This window comes from Rhinolophus hipposideros, assembly GCF_964194185.1.
Source record: "Rhinolophus hipposideros genome assembly, chromosome: 19".
Lineage (NCBI taxonomy): Eukaryota > Metazoa > Chordata > Mammalia > Chiroptera > Rhinolophidae > Rhinolophus > Rhinolophus hipposideros.
The window spans coordinates 5177808-5195474 of record NC_138065.1 but is presented as its reverse complement, the minus strand read 5'-3'; the positions used below and the strand labels follow the sequence as shown (position 1 = coordinate 5195474).

At 42.3% G+C, this 17667-nt stretch overlaps 2 protein-coding genes and 1 long non-coding RNA gene across 3 annotated transcripts; 2 read left to right on the top strand and 1 right to left on the bottom strand.

Annotated features, from left to right (window-relative positions):
• Positions 1–621: 621 nt before the first annotated feature.
• Positions 622–1202, bottom strand: LOC308487441 (histone H3.2). Its single transcript, XM_081025681.1, has one exon. The coding sequence runs from the start codon at positions 1191–1193 to the stop codon at positions 783–785; it is 411 nt and encodes a 136-aa protein (XP_080881807.1). The 5' UTR covers positions 1194–1202; the 3' UTR covers positions 622–782.
• A 6237-nt stretch (positions 1203–7439) lies between these two features.
• LOC308487578 (histone H4) lies at positions 7440–7751 on the top strand (the record flags this gene model as incomplete). The annotated part of the gene is made up of 1 exon (XM_081025990.1): positions 7440–7751. The coding sequence occupies one exon, from the start codon at positions 7440–7442 to the stop codon at positions 7749–7751; it is 312 nt and encodes a 103-aa protein (XP_080882116.1).
• Positions 7752–8174: 423 nt separating this feature from the next.
• On the top strand, positions 8175–17195 carry LOC308487577. Its single transcript, XR_013991724.1, has 3 exons — positions 8175–8242; positions 13036–13348; positions 16921–17195. It is a non-coding gene; the product is annotated as an uncharacterized lncRNA (long non-coding RNA).
• The last annotated feature ends 472 nt before the right edge of the window (positions 17196–17667 follow it).

Here is a 17667-nt window from a genome sequence, read left to right as displayed (position 1 = left end):
ACTTCCAATGTAGAGTTGTGTACGGAAAAGATCTGAAGAGCCCGCTAAAGACTTTATTTTTGCATCGTTTTGCTGTATACTTTGTGGAAGTTTGCTTTGACTTTTGGAATAGCTCATCTCAGTTTAAAAAAACCCGATTTCCCTGAAACTCTCCTTCTCGTTTGCGTCGCTTGTATTACACTACAAGTTAGATACTAGAACTTGGAATATTACCCTCAAGCACAAACCAGCAGACAGCAAAAAGTTTCATAATTTTTGCAAAGACTCTTGCCTCTGCCCGCCGCGGGACCTTACATCTCGTGACTCAGCGCAATGTTAGAATGCCGAACTACTTGGGGATAGGTTTTTAAACCAATATCCGATTTAGTTCTATTTAGAAGCGAGTAAGATCCAGATTACCAATCCCAACAGTTAACAATTTTCAGTGTCAATATCTAGTATTTTTGCCCACGTTTTGGACTAAATACACATCACAAAGGACTGACAAGGGTCCATCCTCCTTGCCAATTTTTCAAGTTACTAGCAAGGTTGTTACCCTGTATTTTAAAGTGAAACCAGCGTATTTATCAGGCTTGGTTAAAACTACTTGGACGTGCCTGTCCGCTGTTACCTGTAGCCATCAGGCATTTAAGTCCACAACCACCCGTCACCACAGACCCGTCTGCCCACAGCAGGGCAGAACACCAACTGACTTCAGCTAGAAAGGTAGCAGTACAGCTGCTCTTAAGAAAACGTGGGTGGCTCTGAAAAGAGCCTTTAGATGGTCTGCTTAGAAACATGCCTTAAGCCCGCTCCCCGCGGATGCGGCGGGCCAGCTGGATGTCCTTGGGCATGATGGTGACGCGCTTGGCGTGGATGGCGCACAGGTTGGTGTCCTCGAACAGCCCCACGAGGTACGCCTCGCTCGCCTCCTGCAGCGCCATCACGGCCGAACTCTGGAAACGCAGGTCGGTCTTGAAATCCTGCGCGATCTCGCGCACCAGCCGCTGAAAGGGCAGCTTGCGGATGAGCAGCTCCGTGGACTTCTGGTAGCGCCGGATCTCGCGCAGGGCCACCGTGCCCGGCCGGTAACGGTGCGGCTTCTTGACGCCGCCTGTGGCCGGCGCGCTCTTGCGGGCCGCCTTGGTGGCCAGCTGCTTGCGCGGGGCCTTGCCACCGGTCGACTTGCGGGCAGTCTGCTTGGTACGAGCCATGATGTCACCGGTTTTATTCCAAGAGGTCTAAGCAGTCATATTTATAGACACAGCCTCGGCTTGATTGGGTCAGGAAAACCAGGAATTTCCAGAATTGTGATCTCATTGGCTAGAATTCAATCCTTTTTTATAGGACTGAAGTTGTGCTAGTCCTTTCTTCCTTATTACTCCCCTTGCCCCATACTTTTCTATAATCTTATAATCTTAAATTGGTGTAATTTTTGCAGGCTTGGGATTTATGTTTTAAAAGATTCCTTAGAAACACAAGCATGCCCTCCCATGAGCTACGTTTTAGTCTATATTTCCAGTCACCAGTTACTGTAACTCCTTTCCCATTGCTAAGATTTATTTAGTGCCCGACACTGTTAAGCGCGTTATGGTTGAGGTTGAGCAAAACAATATGTAGGTGAAGGAACCCAAAGTTGAACTTAACGTTTACCTGACTTCGAAACCCGCCCAAGCCGTGTGCAGACCTGTCCCAACGCGCAGAGTAGAGCCTTCAGCCTTTCTGTAGCCTTTGCCCCCTGGCATGAGGTTCTCTCCTCCTCAAACCATCAATTGCCAACTATGTCCTGTAGACAAAACGCTTCTAACGAAGATAAGACCGGAAATACTAATTTGTCCTTTACAATGGTAAACAGATTCAAAGCAAATAAATTGTTCGTTCACTACTGAGTTGATAGCATGAGTCCTTCAGTAAGGTGTTTTCTAATGCTTAAAAGTTTCATCTTTTCTATTCTTTATAAGAAAATTGAAGATCCTTTGCCTTTTAGTTATTTCATGCTTTGAATTCTTGTTCAGAAAATTGCGTCATAAAACATTTATGTAAGGTTACCAGTGCTTAAAGTTGTAATAGTTAATATAAAATTTAAATGTATGCTTATTTTATTGCATCCAAACCTTATAAAAACTCAACCCTGAGAACAAAAGCAGGCCCAGGTAGCTTAAAACTCATCTTGATGGTGTGAATGTGAATTATCATCTTCCTGCTGAAGTCAAATAAGTGATTTTGAGAGGATTTCCTGAATACAACACAATGTAGAAATGTGTTCTCTTTATATCTTCAAGATATAAGTGGTGGGGGGCAGCCATCACCTGCTCTGCAGTGGTGGGGGGCAGCCATCACCTGCTCTAGGGAGATCTGAAATGCCATGCAGAAGTGTAACTGATGTGAACAGCTGTTACCTCTTCCAGTGGTGGTTTTGTAAGAATGCTTTACATAGAGAGCACTCCTCAGTATTTTAAAATTCTTCTGTATACACTCTCATTTAATCACATCTCTGTGAAGTAGATGTTATTTTCCTCATTTTATAAAGAAACTGAGTCTCAGAGAAATTTTGGCTTGTCCCAGATAAGTAACAAGGCCTGCATAACAAGCTAAAGCAAGAATGAGATTGTAATGCATTTCCAGTTTCATTAGACTTGGGGTACATTTTAAAACACTGAATAATTTTCCCGTCGTGCAATCAAATCCCTCAATGTTTCTCAAACTTCTCCACTGAACTATTCCAATCAGAAGAAACTACCATGGGGTCTGGATGATCGCCGAAAGCAGCCCACAGACGTGTCACATTTCTTTGCAATGTTTTTTGTTTTGTTTTGTTCTGACTTTTGTTTTTAATGTATGCATGCTTGGCCATGATATATGGAAGTCTTTTTTAAGAAAAAGATTCTCAAGCTGCATATTTGTCGCGTCCTGCGCAACAGAGGCTGTAGAGAGGTGAGAAGGGGCGGCTTTGGGTTAAGTTGTAGTAAATAGACAGAGACTCAACGCAGTTAAATTAGAGAACTAGGGGACCCGCAGTATCAGAGACTGGGGCCCCGAATCAGGCCGACGGTCAGTATTTATTGATTTTAGACAAAGTCACATGATTTAAAGATTTTAGGATTTAAGGCATGGTTTGTGAAACTTCTTAAACTACATAGAATGATCTTAAAATCCAATTATTTGTCCCAAAACAGCCAAGGTATCCAGTGCCATGATAACTAAGGTGTGGTATGTACCTCCCTGGGGTGGGGAAAGTCTCTCCAGGTAAAAGAAAGCCTTGAGGTGAGCAGAAAGAGCTTGATCTTATCGCTCTAATGATCCTCTCACAATTAGGTGAGAGGGAGAGGCAAGAGTCAGAATGACTGTAGCCTCTTCCCATCAATCTTCATACAGCTCATTGGGGGTCCAGGGGGTCCCGTCTGGCTTAGGTTGTTTCTCCCGTGAGAAATCTTACCCGTCTTTGACTGCAAACCCATCATCTGAAGACCAGGCGGAGAGACACAAGGTGTAATAAACTCAATCCCAGAGAGGCACAGTTCCACAAATCCTTCCTTTCTTAGGGAAAGGCATGGGGGGACAGACATCTAGGCTGTTGTGTGGCCACACATATTCATATAGAATCTGGATTCTATATGAATATAATTTATTTTACAGGATTTATTTTACCTTTATAACATAGAGAATAAGAAAAATGTCAAGAGTCTTCCTCTGGCTTAATACAGAAATTGTATAAGAATTTCTACTTCTCAGAAAACAGACGCCAATTTAAATATTAATTCCAGGGCAACAAATCGAATACGATAATCAATCAGAATAGTAAAGTTTTATGAGGTATAGGTAACACTTCTCAGCATATAACAATCTGTGATGGGTTGCCTTTGAAGTCACATTTCATAACAATCCAGATCCATATTTGTTCACTTCCACTTGGTCTCCACATTGGACAATAGAGTGGTATTCCAGTGATACTTCTTAATATACCACTTTATCAGAAGCAAGTTCATAATGCAGAAGAACCGCTGCCACTGTAGGGAAGAGGAGTAGTTTTCTCCTAATATTTCTGGTTTCTTTCCCCAGAAATAATAAAAATCTGCAGTTTCGAGACTGAGCACTGAAATTTCATCTTTTAGTACTGTGAAGGGGGGAAAACAAAGAGGCATGAGCTAAATTTTACCATAGGAAATAAGCAGGCAAAAGAAAATGTTAAGTGAATTATTAGGCTTATAATGTTTTATATGTGTATGTTTGTTTTTAATACAAAAGTAATGGACTGAACTAAAATATATGTTCCAGGAAGACAGTTTGTGTTTAGTCTTTAACTTCAAGTACCCCCAAGGGCATCAGGTACGAAGATGAGACTGAATCTTTGGTTTGTGGGTTGGTCAGGCCATATGCCTGATTCCCTTTCATCTTGAGTGGTCTGTAGCCCTGAACCAAATTGAGAAGCCATAGGATTTTGAGCTTTCCTTACTCCACTCTGAGATTAAACTCATTCCCTCAAAATCCTGTTCACTGGATAAAAACTCCCCGTTTTCTACCTGTCCTTAAGACTACTGCCTGTACTGTAGAGCGAACGGTGGTACAGGAGAGGGAAAAGTTTTTTCTCAACGCACTTAGGGTCTCTGGCTAGATCTGAAAATGAAACTGACAAAGTCCGATGAACACACTAATTTAGGTAATATAAGTTTTACGTGACACAGGAACCTTTGTAAGGAAATGCAGATCCGAAAAAAACAAACCTGAGTATTTTTATGCTAGGTTTAATGAAGAGTGGGCAGTCACATAGAAAACGGACCGGTTAAGTACAGTAACCTGGTAGAAACCGCAAGACCTGTTTGTTAGGATTCTTCTGTGTGTCCCTTTGTCTTCAAAGAAAACAATGCTCCTTTCCTCCGGGTATAAGGAAGGTACCTTTCACAAGAGGCTTCTACGACCTGTTTCAAGGGAGAAGGTCCCGGGAAGGGCCACTTCAGCTTAAAATACTCCATATGCTAAGGTGCCATATTTTGGTGGAGCGTGTCCTGAGCCGCATCAGTGGCAGAATATGCCACACCTAAAATATGGCATAAAGATTATTTTCCGCGAAAGGCACTTGAAAAATAGCATGTACAAGGAGGTGGTCTGCTCTCCTCCTTCTTTCCTAAAAACAAGAAATCAAACCTCCATATGGAAGATGTCTTCTCTTTACAAGGAACAAAATAACATTCTTATCACTAAGGGTGGGAGTCAAAGCTGAGAGAAATCTGTACAAACTTTGTTAAACTAACCCTTATCTTCCTGGACACTTTTCCACCATTAATGCCCAAACGCAGCCCTTCTGTCTTGTTACGTTTTCCTGATGTACTAGTCTTTGTCCAATTCAGTATATAAGTGTTCAACTCTAACTGCTTCTTTGAGTCTTCCTTTCCTTATGATGGCTCCCATGGTAAGTAAAACTTACAGTGAGAAAATTTATATGCTTTCTCCTGTTAATCTGTATTCTGTTAATTTAATTCTCCGGCATAGCCAAAATCCCTAAGAAGGCAGAGGTAACATTTTGCCTCCCCTACAGCAGCTAAGAGTTTGAGGGGGTGCAGCACATGCCACCCCAAAATATGCCACTTTAGTATATTGATTTTGAGCTGAAGTCAATTGAGGAATGGCAGATGCAGGAACTGCCCGTTCCCTAAGAGCAGCTCATAAACTTTCCCACTTGAGAAGTACCCTCCCAGTACCAGGAAAAGAACATTCTTTTCACCAGACACAGAGTCGATGACAAAATGAATCTATAAAAACCAAACTACTAAAATAATCATTTTCTTTCATGAATTTCCCCCATATGTATCCCACAATTTGCTGTTCCTAGCCCAAGCCCTATAATTTATGGTTCTTTGTTTTAAAAGGTATATACTATACGGTATATAAGCTTTGGGGCCTATCAGGCTCTTCAGGTCTTCATTTTGCTTATGAAGACTCCTGTGTACATATATAAACATTAAAATTTGTATGCTTTATTAATTTTGATCAGTCTTATGTCAGTTTAATTCTTAGGCCCGGGGGAACTGAGTTCCTTTGGGGGGAATCTGTCTTTAAAGTAAATAAAGGGAGTTCAAAGAAAGCCGCTCCCCGCATTTGCTGTTTTTAAAGTGCCTATGGCTCAAAATAGTATACCAAAGAAGCATATTTTCTGGTTGCATGTCTACTACCTTTCAACATGTATTGTGAATTCCAGGATGTTTCAGACACGTGATGCATGGTGGCACCATTCCATGGACAGGGAAGGTGGGGAGGAATGAATCCTCTCAGCTCCCTAGAGATACACCTAGAAACTTTCACTTTAAATATTCTGATTTTTGGAGACTTTGAGTTTTAAGTTTAAGATGACTAAAGAACCAGGAGGATGGATCTACATATCTGGAGCATAGCAATCTGGATAAAGCTTTGGGATTCATTAGCCTACAGAGACGTAGAGCCAAAGAAGAGATGAAAGAAGGCACATAGGATTTTTTAAAATAATAAACATTTCTCGGAACCAAACCATAATTTTGATACAGAAACCACTGTCTCATGGATTGGCCTACAGAAAAGACCCTGGTCATGAACACTATCAGTAAAGACCCCTAATTTCACAGGGCAATTTCTGGTAATGACTCTCACAATATGTAGCAGATGTCCTCTTGCGAAATCCAATTCAGTTAACTTGGAGTTCCATATGAGGCCTCAACCGGGACACAACCTGGGCACTGAATCCTGGCTGAGAACAAGGGAGGATGTAGAAAGGAGTTATAGATTGTTGTCTTCTTTCTGCATCTATTGCTTTTTCCAGCAGAGCTTTGTGACTGCGTTGGATTCACTGATAACCATCAGATTTGATAGTATAGTGAGTCCAGTTTTCCTAGGATCTGATTTCTCCTGGGGGAGGTGCAATTCCAGGCCTCCTACCACCAAAATAGAAACAAGGCTCGCATTATGGCGACCTTCCCCTCCACCCTCCCTGCACATCCCAGGTGCCCCAATCTCTGTAGGTCGCCTCGTAAATCCATCAGTCTAAGGATCCGAACTGCCTGGTTGCCCTTTTACGTAACCACGGTTCGGGAGCCTCGGATCCGCCTGTCGGGATTAGGCCCGGCGCTGGGGCTCTGGTCTTCTTCGCGTCTCTGGACTCCATGTGCGCTTCTTCTGGTCTTCACCCCCGAGAAAGACCTTTCCCTCTTGGCCCGTATCTAATGTCGGGGGTGGGGGGAGCGCACAGATGGGGAGACAGAGGAAAAGGGCTGGGAGCTCGGCGCTGAGGTCGGAATTCTCCCGGGACTGTGGCAAATAGAGTCCGCTAGAGGGCGGAGTGGAGGAGCGATGAGGAAACGCGCGGCGGGCGGGGACACTCGAGGCCGCCTCCCGCCCCCGCGCTTGTGGTCTTCAATCCGGTCCGATGTTTTTGTATATCAGGGGCACAGCCGCCGTGTCTGGTCTCGGTGTGGTGTCGTGAGAGCTGGGTGACCATGTCCGGGAGAGGCAAGGGCGGCAAAGGCCTAGGCAAGGGCGGCGCTAAGCGCCACCGTAAAGTGCTGAGAGATAACATCCAGGGCATCACCAAGCCCGCGATCCGGCGCCTCGCTCGGCGCGGAGGGGTCAAGCGCATCTCAGGCCTCATTTACGAGGAGACCCGCGGAGTGTTGAAGGTGTTCCTGGAGAACGTGATCCGGGACGCCGTCACCTACACGGAGCACGCCAAGCGCAAGACGGTCACCGCCATGGACGTGGTGTACGCCCTCAAGCGACAGGGACGCACCCTGTACGGCTTCGGAGGCTAGGCTGTCCTTGCAGACTTGACGCTTGGCAATCCCAAAGGCCCTTTTTAGGGCCAACCACATGGTCTTCAAAGGAGCTGGGCATTTGCCTGATACGTATAGGCGGCGGGGCACTGTAGAGTTGCTTTGTATCAGCCTTATCTTAAGGGAGGCAGTGACTACCAGGGCACTAACTCCCGAAAACGGAAGTCGCTCTACAATAGGTGCTTGTTTACTTCCATTTTTGTTACTAGAAAATTACGCCCCTGTTGGGACGGGGTCCAGGAGAGCGAGACAGCCTGACCCGACCCACACAAAAGTACTGGCTCTGCTTGTAACCGGTGCATGCGCAGTCTGCTGACGCATTCCCCCCATCTCCCCCTTGTGTCAGCCCTTATGTAATCAGCTGGCAGTAAGCCACTATTGTTTGGCATGCTGCAAAGCTGTCGCGGCTGCTCCAGCGAGGACGGATGTTGCTTCCTGCATCTCCACTGGCTGTCTCTAGAATATTACTGGTATGAACCCTCTATGTACGGCTCTGTTGTCTTTTTAAGGCCTGAGTCCAAAACCCTGCTAGGAGCTGATCTGTGTTACAGCTCCATATTGAAGCAGTATTTGGATTTGCTTGTTGGTTTACTATATTTGTGGTTGGTGGCTCCAGGCATGGAAAGTAGAAATCAGCAAATGAAGGCAAAGTGGAGTAATCCTCACTGTAGTCTCGCTACATTTGCCTGAGCAAAGAAGGAAGACAATCGTAGGTTTACAGTCCTGAGATTGGCAGTTCTGCCTCCCGATGGTTTTTAATTGAGCTTCATTTAAAACCTACCACCTGTGCAATGAGGGAGTGTGAGCCAGATAGTTCAGGGTCCCTGTTGTATGGTGTAACAATACGCTTGCTCACTTGAAAAGGTGCAAGTGCACTTAGAAAAGAAAATCCAATCGACTTCAAACATGAAAGAGATGTTGCTAGGTCAGAGATGAGCTCATTACTGTAGTTTTAAAAAGTTTGGCAGTTAGCTAGCCACCGTGAAAAGTATACGTGATTTCTTGTTTTTGGTATTTAAATAAGGTCCCTCACAATGTACCTTATTTTTTAATTTTTGTTTTTTGGTGCTACATTCAAGAGAGAATGTAGTGAAGGACCTATGAGATACTGTCTTTCAGTGACAACATTGCAAAGATACAGATAACGGCGACAATTTAATATGGTCCTATAATAGCTGAGCAAACTATATAATCTTAATGTCTTGAAAGCCAGTCTTCAAGAAATAGATAATTCAGGTGACTTTTCCATTAGGGCCTATTATGGCTTAGAATGAGAGGCCTGCAGGAACATACCCACCATCAATACAGAAAGCACAACCTAATTCTTGACAAGGCGAAAGCAAATTATTCCATATCAGCATGGAAAAGAATACAGTAAGCCATTCTGTGTGCTTCCTTTTGTAAATTGTCCTGATTTGGATTGAAATGTAGGTCCACACGTCTAATCCTTAAACCCAATTAGTTGCGTGGTTACTATATTTGCAAGTAAAAGTTTTCTTCAGCATTCTAAGCTCTTAATTTTACATCTAAATTTGGCTATATACTGTGTTTTCCCGAAAATAAGACCAGGTCTTATATTCAGTTGTGCTCCAAAAGACACCTTAGGGCTTATGTTCAGGGGATGTCATCCTGAGAAATCATGCTAGAGTTTGTTTTCTGGTTAGGTCTTATTTTCGGGGAAACACGGTATATATGTACTTGAGAGAGAAAAAATTTATGTCAGCTCCCAAAAGAAAATCCGGCTCCTGCTTTATTGGTCTCCACACTTGGCTGCTCTCATTAGCATCAGTTGAAGGTGAACTAGGTTTTAAATCATGGGTGCTTAGTGATGGAAATACCAGCCTAGCAAAGGATGTGACTGGCTGCCTACGAGTTTATCATAATGGGGAAGTAAAATAATGCATAAAATACATACACATATATGGCTGAACAGCACATGGTAACACATACTGAGTATGATAAGAAATGTAGGCAATAATTACTATAGGAATCCTAATGCTACGTAAGTCTGGCTGCTGGGAAACTGGGGAAATCTTGGCTATGAAGATGGGGCTTGTGTTAGGCTTTAAAGAAAGAGCATCCTACTGAGATACACAATAAAGAGAAGGAGGAGGACCAGGAAAAGAGTGGCTAGAATAACATTTGTGAAGGTATCCAGGTGAGAAATCAGAGGATTCGCTGTTCGAGATGTTTCATTTTCCCTTTAAATTAAAATCTCACCTGCAATTAATGGAATTTCTATTGCAAATATCTGTGTGTGTGTGTTTGTTTTTTTAACTTTAAAGGCAATGTAGATTGAACATACTGAAATACTCTGGAGAAGGACGTGTCAAAGATTTGAAGAGAGATCAAAGAATAATGGGGGTGGGGAACCTGTCCACTGTCTAAATTATTGGTCCTCAAAAGTGGTCTCTAATCTAGGAGCAGCAGATCACCTGGGAACTTGTGACAAATGTATAAACTTGGACCTACCCCAGACCTATTGAATGATAAATTCTGGGCGTGAGACCTACCAATTTGTGGTTTAAGAAACCCTCCAGGTGATTCTGATATACATTAAGGTTAGAGAACCACTGATCTAAGTATTGCTTTTTCTTTAAGTAAAACAGAAGTATTTAGAATCTGAATATATATTGCCCTAATTTGTCTTCCATAATGTTGGATTTTGTTTTCTGTAGTAGGAAAAAATATTACGTGAATTATCCTATGAAATTTGCTGTAGTACAAAATATTACAGGAGGATAAAGGTAAAAGCTTATTTTCTCAAAGTATTTGGGGCAAAAAAGATGTATGAATACAAAATGTAATCAGCTTGTTTCACTAAATATTATTATTGGTCTGTATTTTTAATAGTATTGAATTTTGCAGTCAATGGATGTTTCTTTTTTCTTCCTAAGTGTCTCCAAGATCTTGTCCTTTAATTAATAATTATACATCTTCTTTATAGTGACGTTAATAGTGATTCTGTTCCCAGCCTGTCTGCTCCATAGTAAATACTGTTATGATATGGCTTAACTGAGTCCTCTGTTTGCTGTATCCAGCCTCTGAATACTGCCGAATTACAGAATATACATTGTACATCTTTTTGCATTAATAAGTGGCTTTTTTTTTTTGGACTATCTGTAACAGTGCTATTTTTTTTCTTTCTTTTTTTTCTGATTGCTAACAAAACAACTCCCTTCTCATTTTCCCGAGTGGTTCAGGTGCTCTGCAAAAGCCTTCTCTGGCTGCCAACTCTTCCCTTCCTGGGTGAATTCAGGACTTCCAGTAGAATATCTGTAAATGATTATAGAACTTAGTCTGTGATTCTATTACCATCATCATAGAGGCACCACTGGCTAATCAAACCTCAGTGGACCAGTTTGAAGCCTTCCCTCCCCTTTCTAGGCTCTCTACTTCTCCGAATAGCAGCACTGTTGTCCTTCTGGGCACCCAGGCTGGGTGCTCCTGAGGCACCTTCCACTGCATTCTTATTTTCTTCCTTTGAAACCTTTTACTCTGTACTTTATATTCCAGCTCTTGATGCACGTGTTATTTCTCTACTTGAGCCAAAAGAACTGAATTATCATTTATGCAGAAGGTTACTAGTAGATATAAATATGTATGACTATAGAGAGAATTATCAGGAAGAATGTTCATACAAATTTAAGTATGATTTATAGGTGTTGGTTTTGTTATATTCATTGAACATTTCTGAATTGTTTGAATTTCTTAAAATAAGCATGTATAATTTCCTCCAAAACAATCAGATGATAGATGATAGATAGAAAGATGATAGATAGATGGATGAATAGATAGATAGATAGATAGATAGATAGATAGATAGATAGATAGATAGATAGATAATCTAGGCTATATGAACCATGGCTAATTCTAGCTTTGCCAAAGATCAATTTTTTTATTTTTCGTGGTACTGAGAATTCCTGTCTTCCCCACAGGAATGTTTTAATGATCAAATGAGATGCTCTATAGGGAAGATTGAGGCCGTGACGTGACATGAAATCAAAGTTGATGTATTTATTGCCTACTTCGCTCAATTGGTTTTTATGTGCTCTACAATCACTGGGGAAAGGAGGGAGTCCGTGTAGCCAGAATTTAGAGATGAAGGCAGACAGTAGGTAAAGATGAGGTATGCACAGGTTGACAGGGCCAGAATTTTCAGGATTACACCAGAAAAATGTCACGTTAACCAAACACAGGCCCCAGCTGACTTATCACTTGTGTCAAGTATTTTTGCCATAAGCCACTTTGCCTCAAGCATTTTTACAGCAAACATTTTCCCCACATAACTAATTGGCCATAAGACAATTTTGTTGTAACAAACAAAAGATAATATATCGGTTAACAGTTTGGGTTTCGTTGTTCTTGTTTGGTTTCATTTCTCCATTGACAAATCAACTGCCCACAGCAGACTGTATGTATTGAAGCTAATTGTCAATTTGGTTTCATTTCTCTACTGACAAAATTCTTGCAGTTACTCCCATTTTTACATGTATATTCTATATAATCCACTGTCTCTTACTGCTGTAGAGTTCTCCATGAAGTGAATCTACTGGTTTCTCTACTCTCAGTGATGAATGCCCACACTGACATAATTTCCAATGTCCCATCATCCTTGTCATGTTCCCTGATAGGCACGGGTGGGAATTTCTTTTAGATGAATATACAGAAGCAGAGCTGCTGCTGCCTCCGATGTGTAAACATAATTGGCCTAAGTACCAGACTGCTCTTCAAAAGAGCTGCTCTAGTACATATCCCACGAGCAGGGCGCCAACCATTTAAGCCCTTCAACCCAGTTAACCCTTGGAATTATTCAGCTTTTCAATATTTTCCTGAGTATCCAGTGTAGAGCGATATCTTATTATTGCTTTAATTTGCCTTTTTCTGGTTACTAATATTTGTGAGCATCTCCACATATATATGTTAATTTTCTTCCTCTTCTATAATCTTTCCCCCTGCATTATTCACAGGGGAAAAATCTATCCCCTCCCCAGTTTGGCATTCACCCCCTTCTCACCCCCATAAGCTGCCCTTAAAGTTCCCACCACTGAAAAGTCATTTCCTATTCCTGGTCTTGGCCCACTCTGTGGACCTGCCACCACTCACAATTCTCCTTGTCTTTTTCTTGTTCCTCTACCTGGATTAGACTCCCTGTCCCATCCCAAGTTCTCCTCCAAGTTCCCTCTGAACTTCCAGACAATTCATCTATGTCTCTCAGCCACCTACCACAGCAAACCACTCACTGCATGTCTTTTCCTTTCAGAGCCAGGAGACCTGGTTCCCATTTCTGCAAACTCACATACGTGCCTGCAGGTATGAACACATACCGGGATTCCTGTTGGACAAAATAGAAACCATTTTTCATTTGAACGGTGATTTTACTTTTGACTGGCAGAAACCTGTGGACCCGGTCTGGTCTGGTAACAATTGTGGAACAGCCTTTAAGATGTTTAGTAATAGAGACATGGAAGAAGAAAAGAAGAAAGACTCAGAGATGAAGAAGCAGGCTGCCTTGTGGGCAGTAGCCATTTGTTCAGGACCAGGTAACCACTCCGAGAAAAAAGAAGCTGCCTCTGGTGAGTAACCCCAGCCCCCATCCTGTGACAGGTCCATAGGCCCCTAAGCTAGGGCAGGGCCAATGCAAACAGGAACTGTACTGGAAGAGGAAATACCCTAATCATCCCCAAAGAGGGAAGGCAGGAGGCACTGCCATTCTCCAAATGCCTCTTGAAGATGAAGATGGACAGGGCTAAGGGGTTCCCCAAAAGGTTCCAGGAAACAGGATCATCTCCCCTGAGGAGTCCTGAGTTACTTTAGAAGTTGAGAGAGAACCAGTAGAATTTCTACTGGATATTGGAACTACTTTGTATTACAACCAAAAGGGGCACCCTGTCTGACAAAGGTTGCAAGATACAAGGAATTATCAGAAAAGGAGAGACCAACCGATTTCTGGAGCCTCTAAATTATGAAACAGGTTTCTGGTCACTCACCCACTCTTTTCTATACGTCCCAGAATGCCCTGTTCCTTTACAGGAAGAGATTTATTGACTAAGTCAGGAAGGAGCATCAGTGAGTATATTTGGACATACAGTTAAGGAGGCCATCCCGAGACAGGGAGTAGATCTCCTGATATTCCTCGAGAATGATCCAAAAGCTGTGGAAGAACTTTTTTCATAAAAGGGTCTCCTGAGGCCTGGACACACGGTGAAGTAGGAACACTTAGAACACACCCTATGGTGGTAACTTTAAAGGAGTGGGACCAATGGCCTCGTGTTAGGCAGTACCCCTTGAAACCAGAGCTATAAGGGAAATTACACCTGTTTTAGATCGCTTACTAGATCAGGGCCTCATGAGACCATGCGGGTCTGTTTGTCACACCCCAAGCTTGCCAGTCAAGAAGCCACGGTCAGATGAATATAGATTCGTACAAGACCTGAGGCCTGTACATGAAGCTACACAGAATATACACCCTGTAGTGCTAAACCCATACGCTTTGTTGACGAGGATACCAAGTAACAGTCAATTTGACACTGTTTTAGATTTGAAATATATATTCCTTTATATCCTCAGAAATTCTGAAGAAATCTTTGCTTTTAATGGAAGGACCCAGAAACTCACTACAAACGATTTTGTTCGACAGTTGGTCCTGCCCCAAGAACTTTAAAATTCTCCCACTATTTTTGGAGAAATTGTAAGCAGAGGTTCACAGAACTAGAATTAGAAAAAGGGACATTAATACAGTATTTACATGACTTATTAATTGACAGTCCCACCAAAGAGGACTCAGATATTAATTAATACAATAAAAACTTTAAACTTTCTGGATAACAAGAAATACAATCTGTCTAAAGAAAAAGTGCTGTTGTCAAAACCCACGGTGAAATACCTAAGTTACCTAATATCAAGATTGAAAAGAAAACTATCCCCACAAAGTAAACAGGCCATATGTTGTCTGAAATCCCGAGTCCATAAGCCATTAAGGGGACTTTTGGGGATGGGTGGGGTTTTGTTGAATCTGGATCCCTAATTTTGGACTCATAGCCAGACCTTTATGTGATAAATTACAAGAAAAACAAATCACTTTGAATGGGACATAGACTAGCAATGAGCCTTTGATAAACTAAAACACTTGCTCCCGAGTGCTCTTCCTAAGGGACTGCCTGATTTTGAAAAGCCTTTTCACTTATATGCACACAAGAAGAAGGCATGGCCTTAAGGAGTGCTCACCCAAACCTTAGGATGGTTAAAAATAGTAGCTCACTTTTCCAAATGACTGCGTAGTAGCAAGGGTGTGGCCTAAGGATAACAGCAGCCACTACTTACTAATAAAAGAGGCAGAAAAGTTAACATTGGGACAACTCCTCATGGTTTAGATGCTTCATCAGTTGATTGATGTTTTAGAGGCTAAAGGCCAGCTATAGCTGACCACGAGTCGTATGTCCCAATATCAAGCTATTCTCCTTGACATCCCAGAGGTAACCCCAAAACCATGCCAGACTCCGAAACCCGCAACTCTTTTACCAGAGTCAAAAGAGCACTTAGTTCATAAATGCATAGAAAATGCTAGATATGGTGTACGCTAGCAGCAAGATCTAAAAAAAAGTGAGTCTCTCCCTAATTCTGAGGAAATATAGTTTGTAGCTCATAGTAGCTTCTTCCATGCATCGAAGGAAAGCTGGGTATGCAATTGTAACAGTAAGAGAGGTAATAGAAATAAAGCTGCTAAGACCTAGCACTTCCACTTAGAAAACTAAACATAGAACGTTGACGAGAGCCCTCAAACTGGCAAAGAACAAGAGCCTAACAATATACACTGATTCTAGGTATTCCTTTTATGCTCATGGAACCATCTAGAAGGAAAGAGGTTTGTTGAATGCAAATAATGCGGCCAGAAAATATAGGAAAGAAGCGCTTAGACTGTTAGAAGCCATTAAAACTCCAAAAGAGGTGGCAGTTGTACACTGTCGGGGCATCAGAAGGGAGAATCAGAGATCATACACGGAAATAATATGGCAGATAAGATGGCTAAAAAGGCTGCACTCTCACATGAGATGTTACAGTTACCTTTAGCCCCAGTCTTGCCCTTATACCAATATTCCCCTCTTATGAGGGGGAATAAAAGATGCAACCAAAGCCAAATAGCCAAGAAAACCTTGAATATGGAGGGTGGATGGTAAATAAGACAGGAAGAGTCTGACTTCCTAAGCATATTGTATACCCCATTAGACAATATGCCAATAGTCCCACCCCTTATAAAACTGAAGTTTTATTATTAACTGGCTCATAAATAACATTAGAGCCCCAGGACTTAAACAATCTCTCTAGTGACTGAAAAATACATCAGCTGTCAGCAAAATAACTCCCAAACTTGACCACCTGTGCGCCCATACGGGTCCGAGAGACTTACCCAGGAGAAGACTGGCAACTAGACTGCCCCGTCCTGCCTAAAGCACCAGGGGGACTTAGGTACCTACTAGTGTTCCCAGATACACTCACAGGATGGCCTGAGGCTTTCCCTTCCCCTGCAGACAGAACTGAAAAGACAACTGAGGTAAGAAAGGCTCTACTTAAGGAAAGAATCCCACTGTTGGGCTTGCCCTGCTCCATTCAGTTACAATGAGACAGCCTTCATTTCTAATGTTATAAAGGGAATCTACAAGACATTGAAAATACAACTGAAACTTCACTCTACTTGGTGACCTTAATATTCTGGAGAGACTGAAAGACCCCATAGGACACTAAAAATCAACCTTGCTAAACTACGTCATGAAACCCAGGAAAACTGGAGAAAGCCCTTACCTATAGTCCTATGGTAACCATGGTTAGAACAGCTCCCGTAGGGAAACTAAACCTTAGCCTATTTGAAATGATGTATGGACCTTCCCAGACTCCGAAAGGGGCTACTTCCAGGTGTGGGAGCAGAAGCAGCTATTGAGCATATTATAAGTTTAGGCCAAGTAATAACAACTTTTAATAGACACAGTTACCCAATTCAACCATTCTCCAGTAGTGTAGCTCTTTACCGGCACAAGCCCAGAGACTGGGTGTACAGGAAGACATGGAAAACAGGGTCGCCTCAGGACCAGTTAAAACCTATTTGGGTTGGGCCTTACCAAATGCTGTTAACCCTGTCCTCTTAAATTACAAGGCATCATCCCATGGATTCATCACATCAGGGAAAAACCAGCTGACATCTGGAATACTGCTGAAACTTATTCCTGTGAACCCACCACAGATTTGAGGCTACTATTCCAGAAGATTAAAAGATAAGTAATCTAGTGCCATGAGGCAGCACATAATTACTTATTGGAGTTGAAATACTAGCTATAATATCCTGTCCCATGGATACTGGAGAAATAAATCTTTTTTTACAATATGCAGTATCTCTAGACTGCCTTGGTGGGTGTTTCCCTTACAAGAGAATGATTGGTTACAATTACAGAAATTTATTAGAGATCATCTGTTTTTCTGTTTGTTTTTTTCTGGTTAAAAGCTGCCCAACCCTTATAAGGCTGAAACAGAGAAATTTCTGGCTGCTTTTAAAAAGGAGCAACCTGGCCAGCCTAGAAAGTCGGGGATGACACCTGGTTTTCTGGTTCTGATACTGCCTATCTCATTCTGTCCTTTCCTGTTTCAGCCCTGGATGTCCCAGTAGCTCATTGCTGGGACCTGTGTCTATCCTATATGCTCCTTTGTCAAGATATATGAAATAAATCTCTTATTAGCTCTCAGAGGACGTTAGGCTTTAAAGAAGGAATTTGAAGGGAAAACGAGTTTATAAGCTTCCTCTAGCCCAGCCTGCCTGTCAATGCAGCACTCCAGCAGCCAGACTCATTCCCCCACCTTTTCCTCCTCTGGTTTTTTCCTCCCAAAAGGGGGAGGTCGGGAGGTCCTT

What these genes read in the sequence shown, in the direction of transcription:
- LOC308487441 (XM_081025681.1), bottom strand. Translation starts at nt 1,193, where the DNA reads ATGGCTCGTACCAAGCAGACTGCCCGCAAGTCGACCGGTGGCAAGGCC.